The sequence below is a fragment of the Seriola lalandi genome, unplaced genomic scaffold (assembly GCF_002814215.2).
Source record: "Seriola lalandi dorsalis isolate HSWRI2012SDOR001 ecotype SW California unplaced genomic scaffold, Sedor1 jcf7180002054888, whole genome shotgun sequence".
NCBI lineage: Eukaryota > Metazoa > Chordata > Actinopteri > Carangiformes > Carangidae > Seriola > Seriola lalandi.
Genome location: NW_019525440.1, coordinates 220,082 through 238,581, shown reverse-complemented (window position 1 = coordinate 238,581; position 18,500 = coordinate 220,082). Strand labels below are relative to the sequence as shown.

The 18,500-nt window shown below is 39.9% G+C and overlaps 1 protein-coding gene across 1 annotated transcript in view; it reads right to left on the bottom strand.

Annotated features, from left to right (window-relative positions):
- Positions 1 to 1,127: 1,127 nt before the first annotated feature.
- LOC111671895 (voltage-dependent calcium channel subunit alpha-2/delta-4-like) overlaps positions 1,128 to 18,500 on the bottom strand; it is a 57,959-nt gene continuing 40,586 nt past the window's right edge. The window contains exons 28-38 of the mRNA XM_023429120.2: positions 14,000 to 14,061; positions 11,052 to 11,066; positions 10,583 to 10,627; positions 10,424 to 10,486; positions 4,650 to 4,720; positions 3,596 to 3,671; positions 3,308 to 3,360; positions 2,563 to 2,618; positions 2,158 to 2,178; positions 1,877 to 1,994; positions 1,128 to 1,275 (exon numbers count right to left, since the gene is read on the bottom strand). Of these exons, the coding sequence (XP_023284888.1) occupies positions 1,128 to 1,275; positions 1,877 to 1,994; positions 2,158 to 2,178; positions 2,563 to 2,618; positions 3,308 to 3,360; positions 3,596 to 3,671; positions 4,650 to 4,720; positions 10,424 to 10,486; positions 10,583 to 10,627; positions 11,052 to 11,066; positions 14,000 to 14,061 (728 nt within the window). The remainder of the gene's footprint in view (positions 1,276 to 1,876; positions 1,995 to 2,157; positions 2,179 to 2,562; positions 2,619 to 3,307; positions 3,361 to 3,595; positions 3,672 to 4,649; positions 4,721 to 10,423; positions 10,487 to 10,582; positions 10,628 to 11,051; positions 11,067 to 13,999; positions 14,062 to 18,500) is intronic.

Genomic DNA, 18,500 nt, shown 5'->3' with positions numbered 1-18,500 from the left:
TGCCTTACTATACTATGACTTTTTTATGACTTTCTATGCCTTGCTATACTATGACTTTTCATGCCTTACTATAGTATGACTTTTTATGCCTTACTATACTACGAATTTTTATGCCTTAGTATACTATGACGTTTTTATGACTTTTTATGCCTTATTATATTATGATTTTTTTATGACTTTTTATGCCTTACCATACTATGACTTTTTATGCCTTAGTATACTATGACGTTTTTATGACTTTTTATGCCTTATTATATTATGACTTTTTTATGACTTTTTATGCCTTACTATACTATGACTTTTTTTGCCTTAGTATACTATGACTTTTTTGTGACTTTTTATGCCTTACTATACTATGACTTTTTATGCCTTAGTATACTATGACGTTTTTATGCCTTACTATACTATGACTTTTTTGTGACTTTTTATGCCTTACTATACTATGACTTTTTTATGACTTTTTATGCCTTACTATACTATGACTTTTTATGCCTTAGTATACTATGACGTTTTTATGACTTTTTATGCCTTACTATACTATGACTTTTTTATGACTTTCTATGCCTTGCTATACTATGACTTTTTATGCCTTACTATACTATGACTTTTTATGCCTTAGTATACTATGACATTTTTATGACTTTTTATGCCTTACTATATTATGACTTTTTTATGACTTTTTATGCCTTACTATATTATGACTTTTTATGGCTTTTTATTCCTTACTATACTATGACTTTTTATGCCTTACTATACTATGACGTTTTTGTGACTTTTAATGCCTTACTATACAATGATGTTTTTATGACTTTTTATGCCTTACTATACTATGACTTTTTATGCCTTACTATACTATGACTTTTTATGCCTAAGTATACTATGACATTTTTATGACTTTTTATGCCTTACTATATTATAACTTTTTTATGACTTTTTATTCCTTACTATACTATAACGTTTTTATGACTTTCTATGCTTTACTATATTATGAACTTTTTTTTGACATTTTTATGATACTATGACTTTTAATTACTTTTTATGCCTTACTATACTATGATGTTTTTAGACCTCACTATACTGTCACATTTTCATTTTCATTTTTCAAGCACAGAGCTTGTGGTTGTTGTTCAGCAGGTGGCGCTGTGTTTGTGAAGGATATATTTGATCTCTTTGGGCTCCAGCAGGATCGGTCCATACTGACGAGAACAGTCACAATCCGCCTGCGTCACAACCAGAACCAGGTTACTGTCGGGGATCTGCTGCACCACGAACATCCTGAAACACAGGTGACAGCCGATCACTCATCAATCAAACACCAATCACTCATCAATCATTAATGAGACACAATCACAGATCAGTTAATACTCACCGAGTTACCAACAAAAGACTGAAATAACAATCACTGCTCACTCATTGACATTAACTTTATTTGTTCAATTAACAAGCTATTTCACATTAACTATCAATATATGAATAACGCCTTAACTAACAGAAATAAAAAAACAAACATTTAAAAGATAATCATTCACCTTGACAGCAAATTTTTTTATAGATACAGCTTAGTTTGAAATTGTGGATTCATCTTCAAAGTTCGAGTTAGTTTTCCTTACTTTTAGCCTTTCTGTTGTAGGGTTGTAATGTGTGTGTTTGAGTGTGTGAGTGTTAACTGTTTACTTCCTGTTTCATGGTGGATTTATGAACGTAATTATTTCATCAATAAGACTTTTCAGTTTCGGCCACTAGATGGAGCCGATGGTGTGTGAGAGAGATGATGTCCTTCCCTTTGCCAACTTCTGTCAGTTAAGTGAGGAAGATTATTTTGTGTGTGTGTGTGTGTGTGTGTGTGTGTGTGTGTGTGTGTGTGTGTGTGTCGTACTTCTGGCAGCGTCCACACTTGATGAGGCTGTTGGCTTCTCTGATAGACGAGTCGTACATGAAGCCGGGATATGCCGTGTCGCAGGGCTGCAACGCCTCCACCTTCTTCTGCTTATGACCTGAGACACACACACGCACGCACGTACACACACACACACACACACACACACACACACACACACACACACACACACACACACACGCGCGCACACAGTTTTCAGCATCTGTCTGTTTCTGTGACGACATTTCCTCTTCATAAACACACACACACGTTGTACTCACTTGTGTGATAACCAGCCTTGGCTGGATGGATGAAGATGGATCACAGTGAAGACACAGAGGTGGCGATGATGATGAAGATGAGGGTGGAGATGAAGATGACGATGAAGATAAAGCAGCCATTGTGAAGAAAGATGTTTGACATGAATCAGCTGTTTTCTATTTAATCTGAACATTTGTTTTAAATCTTTACTTGATTATTTCTTGTTGTTTATTCTGATCTGTTTCAGTAAAAGTCTAAAATCTGTTTTTCAAATGTTGTGAAATATGATTTCACCTCAAAACAACAACAACAACAAAAAACAGCAGGGGACCGAGGACGAACACGTGACCCTGACAAAGACAAACTCGACCTCAGTCAATCAACCTGACGTTGGTTTGACCTGAGGGATGATCACAGCGTCTTACCGTCCACAAAATAATCAGAGTGCCAGAGACCACAGAAGTTAAAGTCCAGCAGGAACCTGACAGAGACACAAACACCTGGTTATTTCCTCACGGGAAACTGTGGAAGCAGGTTTTATTCAGCAAAGCAGAACAACAGACCTCATCTATTAATCATAACTCACACTGTAGTAATAATAATGAGGTAACAGGAAGCAGACTTTGTAGTGTGACGCATCAGATTTCAGCTGCATCTCTGTTTATTTGTTTGTTTTTTTCATAATGAACTTCTTTAATTTGAAAGCCGTATATAACTGACTATAGAGAGTCACAATCGCAAATATCGTGTATATAAATATACATGTATATGTGTGTGTGTGTGTGTGTGTGTGTGTGTGTGTGTATATTTAGTGATCCAACATCTTCTGAACCACAATTTGTTTCACTTTGTTTTTGTAAAAATCCTCCTTTTCCCAGAAGTGAAGAATTTCATTTTGCATTTAGACTCTTTGTTTGATTTATGCATATTTAAAAAAAAAGTTAAATCCAGCACTCTGGCCCATTAATATTAAATGTATGCACATATTTCACATCCTGTTTCAGGCCCGAAACAGACAAATGTCCCAAAATCTCACTGCAGATTTAAAACCAGCTGCAGCTTCCTCCTCATGGGATTTTATCAATATCAGATCGGCCTTTTTACCACTGTTCCTGTCACTGATCAACTACTATATAATCCACATATATAATATGATCCTCAGAAACTTACATCAGAGCGTTGGAGAAGAACCACCTCATCAACGCCACGATGCCGTAGAACGGCTGCAGGAGGAACAAAAATGTTAAAAGACGTTAATCCAAGAAAAACTGTTGAGATAAAATCAGGTTTTAACACGATGCAGCCAAAAGACACGGAAGAAAATCTGTCACATGTTGATTGTGTTGAATGGATAAAACTGATGAAATCTGTCACTGGTGCTTTTCTAGTCATAGTTGATAAACTACATCGCTACGGCAACAACAGTCGCCTCATGTTTAGTGCAGCGATGAGACTCACGCTGAGCAGAGGACGGGCGCTGTTGGCGTGATGATGACTGTTCTTACACATGGCCTGGTAGTCAAACAACGACACCCTGCAAACAGACAGACAGACAGACAGACAGACAGACAGACAGACAGACAGACAGACAGACAGACAAGGGTTCAGATGAGATTCAGTAAAAATGTAAACGTAATATTTGTACATATATTGAATTTTCATGTATGAAATACATCTACATATTACATAAAAAAAATATCTGTAAAAATCATATATGAAACCTGATAGAAATTGGAATATTTTCATATATTGACATATATGTCCAGCCCATACAAACATGTATGTTTATGTATGTATGCTTATATTGTAGACAGATGTTATGTAAATATATATCCATCCCAAAGCCTGTCAGTATATGTTGATATTATATTCAGTAGGGTCCAAAAGTCTGAGACCAATGTTAAAATGAATTAGAAATCAATAAGAAAAACATACTGTATATAAACATATAGAATTTTTACATGTATGTTGTTTTAATAAATTTACATACATAAATTAAATATAGCCTGTATCGTTACCAAATACTGTTGCAACGTCATATAGAATAAAAATTCATAATTTCAATATTTTTTAATATATGTACATATACAAATTTTACTATTTTTAATGTTATAATCTTATATCAGAGATGTATATGTGATATTAATATATCCCCTTATAATTAGATATAAAGCAACATCACTCTTGATATAGGGACATATAAATCTTATATCACATTTCTGTCTGAAAAGACTGGAAGAGTTTAAACACAGTCATTAATCACTAATGCAGCTTTTCTTACTGATGACATCACACGTACAGATGTTTGCAGATGAAACATCTGTTTTTAAATCTAAACTGAGACTGATCTTTTTAGCTTAGGTTTTTATAAAGGTAATTTTCAACATGTAAAGTGTCCTTGTGTTGTATTAAAAGATGCTTAAATTCAAATGTATTATTACTGTTATAAGATCGATTTTCTAAACGACAAAGAATATGTTTTTAAAACTCTGAAGTCAGACGTGTCTCCTACTTTTTATACATCCCCATCTTGATCAGCGACGCCATCACAGACCCGTCGACCTCGCCGAAGAAACGACCAATCTGGAGACGACAGCATGAAGCAAAGTGTTTGTTATTCCAGTTCAATGTGACACCAACATTCATCCACAGAGAGACAGACATCCAGCAGACGTCTATTCGTACAGTATCATGTCTAACATTAGCTTTAACAGCTGTTTACTGTTAACCGCTAACTGACAACCAGTGCTGTAGCCACAGACGCTGCACAGAAATGCTCGGTGGATGGATAAACTGTTCTTTGTCAAGAAATAGTTCCAGCAAATAATTCTTTCCTAACTAATCATCACTTTTACATTTATTTTTTAGATATGGGTTAGTCTGCGAGTGTTAGAGGTGTATTTGTGAACTGTTAGCAGCGCTAGGCTAGCTACACTCTCACATTTAATGTGTTTCCCAAAAATGTTGAACTATTCTCTATATACTGTCTCTATATATTTATATATATATATATATATACTCCTTTACAAGTTCAAACACGTACTTCTTACTGAATTTATTCTCATTTTGTCTTTATTATTTTTCTGATCAATAATGTTTTGATATTTTTTTCTGGCTGCTGTTGCAACTTCACTTCATGAATCTCAAAACAAAGCAAAAAGACGAATTTCATATCATAAGTAGCTCTTACAAATATTAAAATGCTGCCAACAAAGAAACAGCTCCCTGAAGAATGACTAAACTAAATTATCCTCGCTGCAATTTATCAAATTCCTGGAGGAAATGCATCTCTTGGAGGAAGTCTCCTCCGGTCTGTGAGCTGCGATACGAGAAATCAGACGTAAAGGAAAAAATAAAAAGGTCTGGTCTTAGCAGAAAAAAAGCAGGATGTTGCAGCAGGAATAAAGAAATGTTTCCCAGTGATTTAAAGTCATTGTGTGAGTAGTGTTTCGGGCCTCTGACCCTCAGCAGCAGCAGCAGCAGCACAGTGTGAATTATTCAGAGCGTTTTGTCTAAGCTGCTCTCTGCCCACTCTTCTTCTCCCATCGTCTGGATGGGATTTACCCAGCATCCTCGGAGGACTCGCAGGTTGCCGAGCGTTAGCAGTCGGATGCTGCTTACTCTGAAACCGGACCTTCTGTTTTACCTGACAGCAGGAGGGTGAACGTGCTGGAGTAAACGAAAAAATTTAATGTGGCGGAGTCAGACTCCTGCGGGAGCCGTGGAGACGAACAGGTTTAATTCTGCTGACGGTCTCTGAGGGACTTTGATCAGCTGGTTCATTACAGTCAGGACTTCACTCACACCCTGTTTGTGCATGTTCTGCACTCTGAGAAACCAAATCCTGCAAAGGTTTGGATGGTGGGTCCAGGTGGGCGGGGCTTGGTGACTGCTTTGTTGTGACATCACAAAGTTCCAGAAGTCCTGACGGCTGGTTTTAAGGCTCAGTTTCTGAATACAGGCTGTGTGCATTTCTCTGTGGACTGAGGCTTTGATACTTTCACAGTATTAATATAGAAGCTAGAGCTGATCTATAATCACACTACACATGGACACAGACCTTCACACTGGAGGAGCTTTAAAACCGGATCTACACAAGGTTGAGTTTAAATTTAGATTTGGTGTTTGAGCTTAAACTTAGGTTTAGCTGTGAGTCTGAATGTTTGGTGCAGTTTGTCAGATGATGAAATGTTTAGCTCCCAGGCAGAAACAGACATTAAATGCACCACGTCTGATCAATAATAGTGTCCAGATATTTACAATGTGGCTGCCAGAGGGAAGCACTTCATCAGCTCGTCACCTGAGAGTCTGTGTTTCGTTTCTTTGTCTTTGGGGAAGATTTTTACTTTTCTCCACCTCGCAGATATTATGAATCAGAATTAGAAGAACCTGTGTGACAAAGACCAGGAGACACGGCTCCTGCAAACAGCAGTGAAACGTTGTGGTGTGGAGTAACCTTAAAGCAACAATCATTTACCTAGCAGCTCATTTTTTATTATTCGCATGTCTGCTGCATTCCCAGTGGCCTTAGTAAGCAGATATTATGATGAAGTGCTTCCTCCCTGTTTTTGCTGAGGTCTGGACTTTGCAGGAAGTTTGTGGAAACACCCAGAGTTCTCCCCCGGCGCTGAAGCTGCCGCGGTGTGAAGGTGCAGCTCGTGGCTCGTTGCAGGGCACTGTAAATATTTAATCAGCAGAGAAATTAAGTCGATGCTGACTAACAGAAATAGGTCAGGGAGGGGAAGCGTGGCGAGCGCGGTGACCGAGCAGAACGCTGGCCTCGTTATCGGCCGTGTGCAGAGGAAATGTCTCTGTGATCAATGATCCTGGAGCCCACTGATCATCCTCCGGGCTGCAAACAGGTTGGATTGATAAACACGAACCGTAACGTCCAATAATGTCCAGAAATGAACAAAACATTGACGCCAGCAGCATCATGAGCCTGTAGTTCATCACTGGATAGAAACTGAAGAGGAAACTTTCCTGCTCTAAGACTTTTTTACCACTAGTGGGTTAAAAAAAATCAAGTTTTAAAACATTGTTGTTTATTAAATTAAAAAAGTTTTTCCTCAGCACGATGGACATTTTAGAAACTGTCCTGTAAAAAAAACCAGCCCACAGCTTATTATGACATCATAGTCAGGTTTTGTTGCTAGGCGACATCTAGTGGTCGTAGTAACGATGACGGGAGCGAAGGGAATAGTGTCGGTGACGTAGTGTAAAGAGAGATGGAGTCCACGTCAGGAGGAGGTGGTGGTGGATGGATAAGTATGACACAGGAGAGCGGTGTTCGATTCCCGTGTGAAACCAGCAGTTATTGTTGTTAATATCGTAACCATGACAACAAAGACCGTCTAATGTTGAGAAAGTACTTTTTTTTTCAACACAAACCTTTTCCTAAATCTAACCAAGCTATGATTATTATAGTAACCATGGCGACTGTATGCACAGTCTGCGTGTTTATTACTGTAACCATGACAACCACGGTCCGGTACACCTGTCAGCATAGGGGGCGTTACTTCAGGAGACACTCGATGTATATGGTTGTTCAGATTGGAGGAGTTGTTTACGGAAGTGTGATGCATTCAATTAAGGAAAAAAAAAGTTTTTCTGAATTAACTAAAAATCCTGAAAAGCTTATTTGAAATAAATGAAAAAAATTCTAAAAATATTTTTTTTATTATTTTAATTTAAGAGAAAAGTAAAAGAAAAAAATCTTGTTTTTCTGAATTAAGACAAAATGTATTTATTTTTTACTTTTCTCTAAAAAATAAATAGATACAATAAAAATAAAACAAAAAAAAAACAGGATATACAAGGATATGCATTCATATATAAGTGAATGCATTACACTTCAATAGTTGTTGGATGATCCTATTCCAGTTGTGTTTGCAGTCTCGATTGTGGCAGTTACACAGAACTAGTTAGTCTAGTTTAGATCACCTACTAATTTGGAGTAGAGAACAAACCCTCAACACTTCGGCTTCACAGTCTCTCTTCAGCATCCATGTGGAAACAGAAACATCTACAGACACAACAACCTGCTCCAGCTCTCGGTGTTTCCCCTTCACATCGCTCAGAGACCGTGAGCCGCTCGTCTGCAGCTCTGTGCACCATCACTCAGCAGCTGGACGTCCGTTCGACCCTGAAAGCCTCACACATGTCACAGGGTCACTCCGTAACTAAGCCCCATCCGGCCTGAGCAGAGCCAGCTGCTGCTGCACAGCTGGCAGCCTCGCGGTCACCGAGACTGTACCGTAACACAAACAACACAGGTTCGACTCCCGGTGACGCCCAACAGTCACACTGAAGCTCCGGAGATTGATTATGTAACTATCTCAGCTGAAGAGATGTGGGGCAGTCTGTGTGTGTGTGTGTGTGTGTGTGTGTGTGTGTGTGTGTGTGTGTGTGTGTGTGTGTGTGTGTATTTATAGCAGCATACAGTGGCTCAGGATTAATCCTCAGTGATATGGCTCTTAACAGGCGGAGTTAATCCAGAGCTAACGAGCAGCTGTCAGACGGACAGCTCAGGGTCGCCATGTCTCTACACTCTGCGATGTATGGAAGCCTACTGTGGCCAAAAAAACGGTTCAGACCAGTTGTGCTATGTAGTAATGTTTTTATGTTTTTTATTTATTTATTTATTTATGGGTGGAAACGCAGCGATGAAAAGTGGGAGCAGCAAACATGGACGTAACTGACGCACAAAATACCAAGTTACAGGAACTACGGTCACTGTGTCTCCTTGCTGAGTTACAGCGTGAAATAACAACCAGAGCTGTTTTTGCAGAACATTATGATGTCACAGTGAAGTTGACCTTTGACCTTTTGGATATAAACAGACCTCTTGTCTGTTAGGGGCCCAGCGTCTCACGATCCTTCCTTGAGCACAGATACGTGGCAGAGAACCGATGGACAAAACAAACATTTACGACCTAAAGCGGCGTCAGACTGATGTGACCTCGGACAGATCGCATCTATCGTGTGTCCGGCAACTCCGGTTAAGCTCCACCCACGGTCAGATGAGGTGGGCAGGTGCAGCTGCTGCTATGTTTCACCACTAATGCACCACACACACACACACACACACACACAAATTAAGACCAAAACTGTCCTCAAATCCTGTGAGTCATCCAGATGTTGTTTATGAGCACATTAACTGATCCGCCGTGACGCTGAGAAATCACCTGACGCCGAATCGCAGCGCGGCCACGACAAAGATGACAAAACTCCTCCTGATTACCAAAGGAATCGACTTCCTGACTTCCTGACTTCCTGACTTCCTGACTCCAAGCAGATTAAACCTAGCAACCCATTTAATTAACCGAGGACTTAAAGGACCTTATCAGCTGTTTTCAATTTGCTTCAATAAACCGAGGAAACCAACGTGAAGAGAGTCTGAGCGAGATCGTCAGTCACAGGCAGCAGAGCTACATTAGCGTAGCATGGTAAAGGAGTTGGGGCGATTGTTTGGAAAAGTCTTGTTGTGCTACCTTCAAGGAAACTCTGACATCCAAGACTCCAAAGTCAGCAGAACAAACAATAACATCCATGTTTGTTTTCTGGGTTTCAATTTCTTTTACCTGCTCACTGTGTCAAACAACGACAACATAAGTTTGGTTAAACGCTGCCGGTGATGAAGACCAGCGGCTGCTCGAGAGAAAGGAAATCAATCTGATAGGTGACGGATGATTGAGTCGGTGACGTACCATAGTGTTGTTACAGTCGTGTTATGGCCAATGACATAAATGCAGGAGCTGGTAATTTAAATGATCTTTGCTCAGGTCATCAGGTCTGCAGTCACTCAGGTAGAAGTTTGAAGAAATTATTATAAATATTATTATTATTATTTTATTAGATGCAAAAAACAAACAAAAATACATGATATTGACATTACATATCTTCCAGACGCCCTGCTGTCCAAATATTGGCATCAGTCGACCGTCAACCTCCTTCTCTAACAGTCAGAGGTAACTCCCGGTGGCCTGGTCTCCTGCTTCATTGATTATTATATTTCTAATTGGTTAAATTAATGGCAATTAATCGACACTCACTAACATCCCTAATTTGCTGCAAGAATCTAGACACGTTGACCGTCTGTAGTTTTTCCTGATGTTCAGAGAGAAAAAGTAAATGAATGAAAAGGAAAAACTGATCAGATCAGTTGCTGTTGGGGACGAGTGGAGATTCTCATCAGGGTTCAGAAATCTTTTTAAAACATTTATTTCCACAAAACTAGGATTTTAGGGCGTTATGTTTTGGGTCAGATCAGGTTTTGGATCTTACCTCGTTCCTCTCTTTGGACAGCAGGATGAAGCCGTTATTGTCGACGAGGAAACAGTTCAGATCCTGGACAGGAAGCAGCAGAAAGAAGATTTTCAACATAAAAAAAAAGGTATTGTTTTGGTCGGTGACTATCAGACGGAGGGAGGTGTGTTTACTTACAGCGCTCTCACAGCTGAGCGGACACACGCCTTCGATGTTTGAACACTGAGAGGAAAAGATGAGGTAGAGAAGCCAGGTCAAAGGTCAAAGGTCATCAGGTTGATGCTGCAGAAGCTGCTGCACAGACCAACAAACTACCAGCTCATTAATACATGTTTATCTGTCTATCTATAATTGGTCTGGATCATTAAATGCAGCCTCTACCAGGATGTGAAGAGTTAAAAAAATTCTTCTTTACTGTCACAATGAGACTTTGATTATTTCTGTCACATTCACTTCTGAGGTGTTTTTTTCTCTCAGGGTTTAAAAGTGATGAGAAAACTATTACAAATAAACTGAAATACAAGCTGCAGCCAAGAAAACTTTGAGTTGAGCCGTGAAAACAGCAGAAAGACACGACTCCATTTAATGCGATGTAGAATAAAAGCAGCACTCTGAGGTTTTAAATCAATAATCAATAATCACTTACGTCTGTGTCGCTGGGCTGGAGGAGACAAGGTGAAGAGTTGAGGAAGATGTAGAGGGAAAAAAACAACAACAGATAATCACATGAATATCATTCCACTACAAAATAATGTAAATACCACAGCCACATGTGAAGGACACTAAAGATTTTCAAAATAAAACACATTATGTGAATGTAGCTGAATTAACAGTGTTTGACACATGATGTAGCTTTAACATTGAACTTGGTTTAAAATGTGGTTATTCTGCAAAATACACTGAACAAAAATATAAACACAGCAAAAAACCTGAACTATCCTTTTAAGAGGTAGAGTTTTATTTTGAAAATAAGACATTTATGAGAAACTGAAGGGAGGATTTCTCTTGACTTGGGCGACATATGTGCATTTTTTTGGGAGGAGTGTCGTGGATCAGAAACTTAACCCTAGAAATCCACAGTTCATTGCCTAATGAACGTCTTATTTTCAAAATAAAACTCAAAAGCTCATGAAAAATGAGAGCAAAAACAAAAGTGTTGTATTTATATTTTTCTCCAGTGTAGTTGGTTTGTATTAAACGTGCAACGGGACAGAAATACAGAAGACAATGTATCATCGATTCTGACAAGTTTTCATTGAATGGAAGAAACCATAAGAAAGTGTGAATCAGCTCTGAGAGGATGTGAGTGTGTTCTGCGGATGAATGTGGAGTCAGATGAGTTAATGTGAGCAGCGAAGCAGCTTTGTGAATACATTAATCCGGCCTGTCACAGCTGTCAGCTCTCATTAATAACATTATCTACACCATCAACCTCTATAGGACGTCTGCAGCGCTGCCTCTGCTTCACTGAGCTGCAGGAGACGACCACAAGGTCAAACACCTACAGAGAGAGAGTGTGTGTGTGTGTGTGTGTGTGTGTGTGTGTGTGTGTGTGTTGGTCTGTCTTGTGTCATATTGGGGGCAAATATGGTGTGTGGTCAAACGAGGGTCCCCTGGAGGCTGCGATGCTCATTACGCCAGAAAGCTAAACTGCTGGATGGATGAAAATGGAGACAAGTTTTCGTTAATTGGACCCGAAGCGCTAGCGAGGCGAAAAACATTTAAATAAGTAAAGTTTGTCCTGTGGGTGGAGCCAGGGGAAAGGTCGTGTGGTTCGCTGAAGGAAAAGGCTTCATGTCATGTACGGACGTCTCAGACTCACACCAACATTTATAAATAAAATGATTATCATTTATATCATTTAGATTCATTCAATTTGCACCGTGGACCTTCAAAAGACGAAACAGAGGATGACATCACAAAGGAGGCGCGGTTAGAAAGTCCACTTGCTCGGAGGGCTACTGTTAGCTTGTGTAAATGTTTGCTAGCATGTTAATACTATGATGTTTGCGTTTTAGCATAGCGTGCTAAAACCATAAATCTCACCTTTGTGTCACTTGTTGAAGTTTGTTTTGGAGAGGAGTGTCACAGACTCTTTGTTGCCCCCTGTGGCAGCTGGGGGCAAAAACACCCACTACAACTACGGTTCTCACCACAAGAATATTTTACTTGACTCACATGAGCTTTAACATGCTAACACGCAAACATTCAAGTGTTAACATAGCATGCTAACATTTATCATGTATGTTCATTTAGAATTAAACTGTTTCCTGTGCCTTTAAATCTCTGACTTTAATGCCTCATCTTTCTCCACAGTGTCAAGATGAAGGAAGAGACCATTTAAACTATATGTTGAAACTCTCACTCGCAGACTGAAGAGCACAAGAAACATTATCTTTCCTTTGGTCTCTTAAGGGGAAAATCCTGCTGTTTTACTTTGTAATTGGAGTTTAGTCTGTGCACATTCCACTTTAATCTTAATGAAAAGTCTAAGGGGCTTAATGTCTATAATTAATGGCTTCTGCTCCCTAATGAATGTAAAAGGGAAAATTGAAGCAATAACCTCTGAATCCAGAGGATTATTACTGGATCGTCACGCAGCAAAAAAAAATCATTGTTCGTCCTTGGGAACATGGTGATGAGCTGAGTATTTGCAGGAAGTAGTAGACTCCTGACTGACTGCAGATCGTGCTGCATCTCTGAGCGCTGCAGTTTATATTCCCACAGAACAGGGTTACATAAAATTGGATGATCCAGCGCAGCTAATGAGATAGCTTCCCTCATTTCTGGACGCACACAGCTCTCTGTTCCCTCAAAGGTGAACACAGTCAGGGCTTTCAGAATAAAGTCGAGCAGTGAACCAGGATGCTGTGGACATCACCAGAATGTAAAATATCACACTCTATATTCAGTTTTTTCTTTTTTAAGGTCCCATATTTTCTTCTTCTTCTGTGTTTTATTTGAAGTGTTGATCCATAAGATGATACAGTATGTTTGTGGTTTTCAGAATCATAAACCATCTCAGTGTAGTTTTACATCTCCTCTCTCAGGCTTCTCTCTGGAGCGCCAGTAACAACAGGTCGGTGAGCCAATCAGAAGAGAGGAAGCTCCGAGCCTCTCTTCTGATTGGCTGACTGTTTTCTGAGTGATCCAATAAAAATATCGCAGATATCAGGTAAAACACCAAATCCTGCAAGGTTTGGATGGTGGGTCCAGGTGGGCGGGGCTTGGTGACTGCTTTGTTGTGACATCACAAAGTTCCAGAAGTCCTGACGGCTGGTTTTAAGGCTCAGTTTCTGAATACAGGCTGTGTGCATTTCTCTGTGGACTGAGGCTTTGATACTTTCACAGTATTAATATAGAAGCTAGAGCTGATCTATAATCACACTACACATGGACACACACCTGTAGACTGGATGGGACCTTTAACTCAAGTCCTTGGAAACTGGTGTGAAAGCTGTTTGCAGCTTTGCATGTTAAAAGTTCAATATAATTTTTTGTATTTTTTTTTCAAGGAGAATAAATACATGCAAATGTAATGTCCCCAGAAAAATGACACCAGCCAACATGTGTGTGAGCGAGTCCTTCAGTCACCTGCTTGGCGATGGCCCAGAACCTCTTCTCCAGCAAATCCAAGGACATCTGCACCCCGATAGCTAAAAATAGAAAAACACACACACACACACACACACACACACACACACACACACACACACACACACACACACACACACACAGACACAGACACAGAGATTTAAGACAGACGCAGGACAAGATGGACTCTGCAGAGGCGGTGTTGAGCAGTTTGCTGTTGTTTGTGGAGGGAAGAAGGTGGAGGACAGGAAATCAATTCGACCCTGGGTTCACCTTTGCCGTGTCCTGACGCTAATGAAGGGATGTAAACACTGATGAGCCTGATGGTGTGTGTGCTTCCCTGCAGGCTGAGTAACGGCACGTCCCCCCACCCCCACCCCACCCTCAGTAATGCACCGTAGCAGCTTTATTACTCTGGCACTGGAACAAGCGTTTAGAGGCTTGTGGAATAGTGAACAGCTGATACTCTGTTAAACAACTCTGTGTGGAGTCAGTTATGTGCAGGATGCATCAGACACTGAGCTGCTGGTGTCGTGGACTTTACTCTCTACCATCCATAGGACAGTTCGCTAAACCCTGAACAACCGTCCAATCACAGCAGGTTAAGCTTCAGGTTTCTCCACATGATGAAGTGCTGTGTGTGGAGCTGAAGTTAGCCACAACTGTGACCTCACTGACCGCTGTCTGCCCAGGATTTAAATCCAGTATTTACAACAAAGTATATACAACACTTAAAAGGCAGAGTTAGCATATCATTAGCTAGCTACACTGTTATGTGCAGTAGAAAAAGTCTTGTTCAGGACTGACTGTGGCATCATCAGAGTTTAGGCTAATGTTAGCATGTCATTCTCTTTACAATGCTGTCTTATGTGAAGTTTGAACTAAACCTTTGATTTTCTATAGTTAGCATCTGAATGTATTTATGCTGGAAAGAAAATGACAAGATTTTTCCTCTCTAATACCATATAATAAATCTATAGCAGACTAGAAGCTACACCGCAATACGTGAACAACGCCATGTTAGCTTTTAGCCTCAGCCTTTTCCACATCATCACAGCCATCAGGTGTATAGTTATAGTCTCATTTTTATACAAGTCAGTCAGAAACATTAAAAGAGCAGCTGGAGACGACGTTTCCTCCCAACTCACAGATTTGAGGAGTAGTTAATGTTGGTTAGCTCGCTAGCTAGCTCACTTGTACAGAATGACCTTTCTTAACTGATAAACTCTCCTAAAAATTAGTGGTTGGTTTTATCGACTTCAGTGTGAAATCAAAGACCTGTTCACCCATCAAACACAAACTAGAAACCTGAAAGATTCTTCTAATTTGTGCCTTATAACTAATACAGTACGGTAAATGATTAATCGTTAATAAAACTACAAACAACCTTTCAGAACTTATCAGTATATGATGGCTGATAACTAACAAGAAAATAAGAGGAGAGATGTTGTGGAAATGCTTGAGGTTATTTGGAAATATCGTCTTTGTAGCGTAAAGCATCAAGTATGAAAACCTGCAGTAACAGCTCGTGGCCACTTGGGGGCAACAGACACACGCTACGAACACGACATCGACATAAATCATCACCGTTCAAGTTGATGTGGTGAACTGGTTGCAAAACTTGTGTTAACATATAAATAAATAAATAGATAAATAGATAAATAGATAAATAGATAAATATAGTTGATATTGTCCGATATGATATGACTGTTTTAACAAACCAGAAATCCAGTGATGCTCTGCCCGCATGTTGACCGTTTTCTTTTTAGCACCTAATTAGCAAATCTGAGGTACAGTAACAAACATAAAGTTAGTAACCACGGCAACGAAAAGCTCTGCTTTCTGCCTGCAGCGATCCAGTCGGACCCAGTGGACCTGAGGCCGCGATGTTAGAGGACCACCGGGGGTCGTTCACCTCAGAGCAGCGTAATATCTGCAACTGTTTCTGTCACTTCGATAATGAAAACTGTTCTTCACACAGGCAGCTGGTCTGCTACACACACATACATACACACACACACACACACACACACACACACACACACACAGATGTGATACGAGGCGACATGTTGAGCCTCTTGTGTACTGATATTATTGGAAAAGCGGAGCAGCTGTAAAACCTTTTATTTCTGGTCGTTGCTTGTTATTGAGCTTCTGGTTGTTGTGCATTTCACTGACTGCAGATGCTGCTGTACAGAAAAAATAAACAACACTGCTTCTGGTTTATGTAAGAATTTAGGTGTGAACAAACCAAGCATATTCATTTTGTACATTTTATATCAAAGCCTGAAATATTTAATTTGCATTTTTTTGCAAACAATACTGAGATTATTCTGAGCCTGTGGTTTTATCACTGGAAAATATGGTCATGTGGTCAGAGTGAAGACAGTTTACACTGAGACAGATTGTTCCTTGTTTGTGTCGATTCATGTTCTTTCAACTGCAATTTCAATGCTGCCAAGGGAAAATGTGCTACTCTGTCCACTGGTAACGACTCAGAGCTCCAGTCTGGGAGAATTGCCAGCAGAGACTCTTTACACACTGTCACTTGATCGTTGTCATAATAAAAATATTGATTATAGTTGATTTAATGGATCCTGGACAGCTAAATTAGCATTTTGTTCCACTATAAGTTACAACTAGTTTCTCTGTCATGGTTGGAAGTCCGTTCATGTGTCAGTTAAAAAGTTAAATGTATTTTATATGAAAGTATCTTTATGTTAAAGCTCCATCTTTTCTTCTTCTGTGTTTTATTTGAAGTGTCAATCCATAAGAAGATATATTTGTGGTTTTAAGAGTTAAAAACTGTCTCAGTGTAGTTTAACATCTCCTCTCTCAGGCTTCTCTCTGCAGCTCTAGTATCAACAGGTCGGTGAGCCAATCAGAAGAGAGGAAGCTCTGAGCCTCTCTTCTGATTGGCTGACTGTTTTCTGAGTGATCCAATAAAAATATCGCAGATTTCAGGTAAAAACAACAAATCCTGCAAGGTTTGGATGGTGGGTCCAGGTGGGCGGGGCTTGGTGACTGCTTTGTTGTGACATCACAAAGTTCCAGAAGTCCTGACGGCTGGTTTTAAGGCTCAGTTTCTGAATACAGGCTGTGTGCATTTCTCTGTGGACTGAGGCTTTGATACTTTCACAGTATTAATATAGAAGCTAGAGCTGATCTATAATCAATCTACACATGGACACAGACCTTTACACTGGAGGAGCTTTAAAGGTTAAAAGGACAGTTTAGTTGTGTGGACTGAATGTGTTTGAATACATAGAAAAACAGAATGTGGTTTATTCATTTCTGTGTCACAGGAGTTCAACACTCGCTCTCGCCCTCGGTGCTGAGCGTCTGCTGCACGGCGAGGAGCTAAACACACATTTAAGAGTCGGGGTTTGAACTGGGACACGTCGACAAGCTCAGCGTGAAGCGGGAGTGTTGTATTAAAAGGAAGAAATGTGACGCTGCATTTGTGTTCAGGGAGAGTTGTGACCTCTGGGTCGCTGAAACCTCTTAAGGCATCCCTCTCGTTGATTCCTTTAAAATAGCCTCTCTGCAGACTCAGTGGTCCGCGGCTTTGCTCTGCTGTTTCATTTCATTTCTCTGGGTTTTTTTTCTTCTTCTCCTCTCCTGTCAGCAGTGTCCTCCTCGCCGCCCTTCAGCGCTGCAGCTGCACTGTTTCTGCTGCAGTCTGCAAGGACGAGTCCACGACGGGACAAAACACGCCGGACACATTTATTCTGCTTCTTCAACCCAAGACGTCAATAACCTGAAAATACTTCCTGGTGTTGAGACTCTGAGGACAGGTTTCTGTTTCCTCTTGTTTCGTGCATGAAAAGTTAATGATGACACAAACTGAAAATCTGCAGCTGCATTATTATTCTTAGTGTTCATTTTATTTTACCCAACTTCTCCTGTGTGATGTAACTGTGTGCTGAGTGTTGAAATAAGATCCTTCTTTCGGAGAACATTAAAGTTTTATGAATCAGTTCACTGCCAGCACTTTCCCTGTTTGTACTTTCTGAGTGTTTTTTTCATATTTCATGTGTCTTTTAATTCAGATTTTTCTCTTCATGCTTCCTCACATCTGTTGTTGAGTCATATTTTCATCTCCACCCATCACACTCTCCAAGTGGAAGTCTCACTGTCACTTTTCATACTTCTCATTGTCCATGTTGTTAATTACAGCTGTTGTTTCTGGATCCTTCTGCAGAACTTGCTGCAACAAGCAAATGCAGTAAATGCAACACATGCAGACCCACACACTTTCTCTTGACTTATAAAGTAAGAGTTTTTTTTCTCCTGGCTGCTGCTCCTGCAGTTTTGACTCCAATGATCTGATCTCTGTGCAGAATATCCACATCAGCTAAAACCAGCGGATAGATAGATAGATAGATAGATAGATAGATAGATAGATAGATAGATAGATAGATAGATAGATAGATAGATAGATAGATAGAGATAGATAGATTAAGATGATCTGAAGTTTAAAGATAATTAGATGAACATT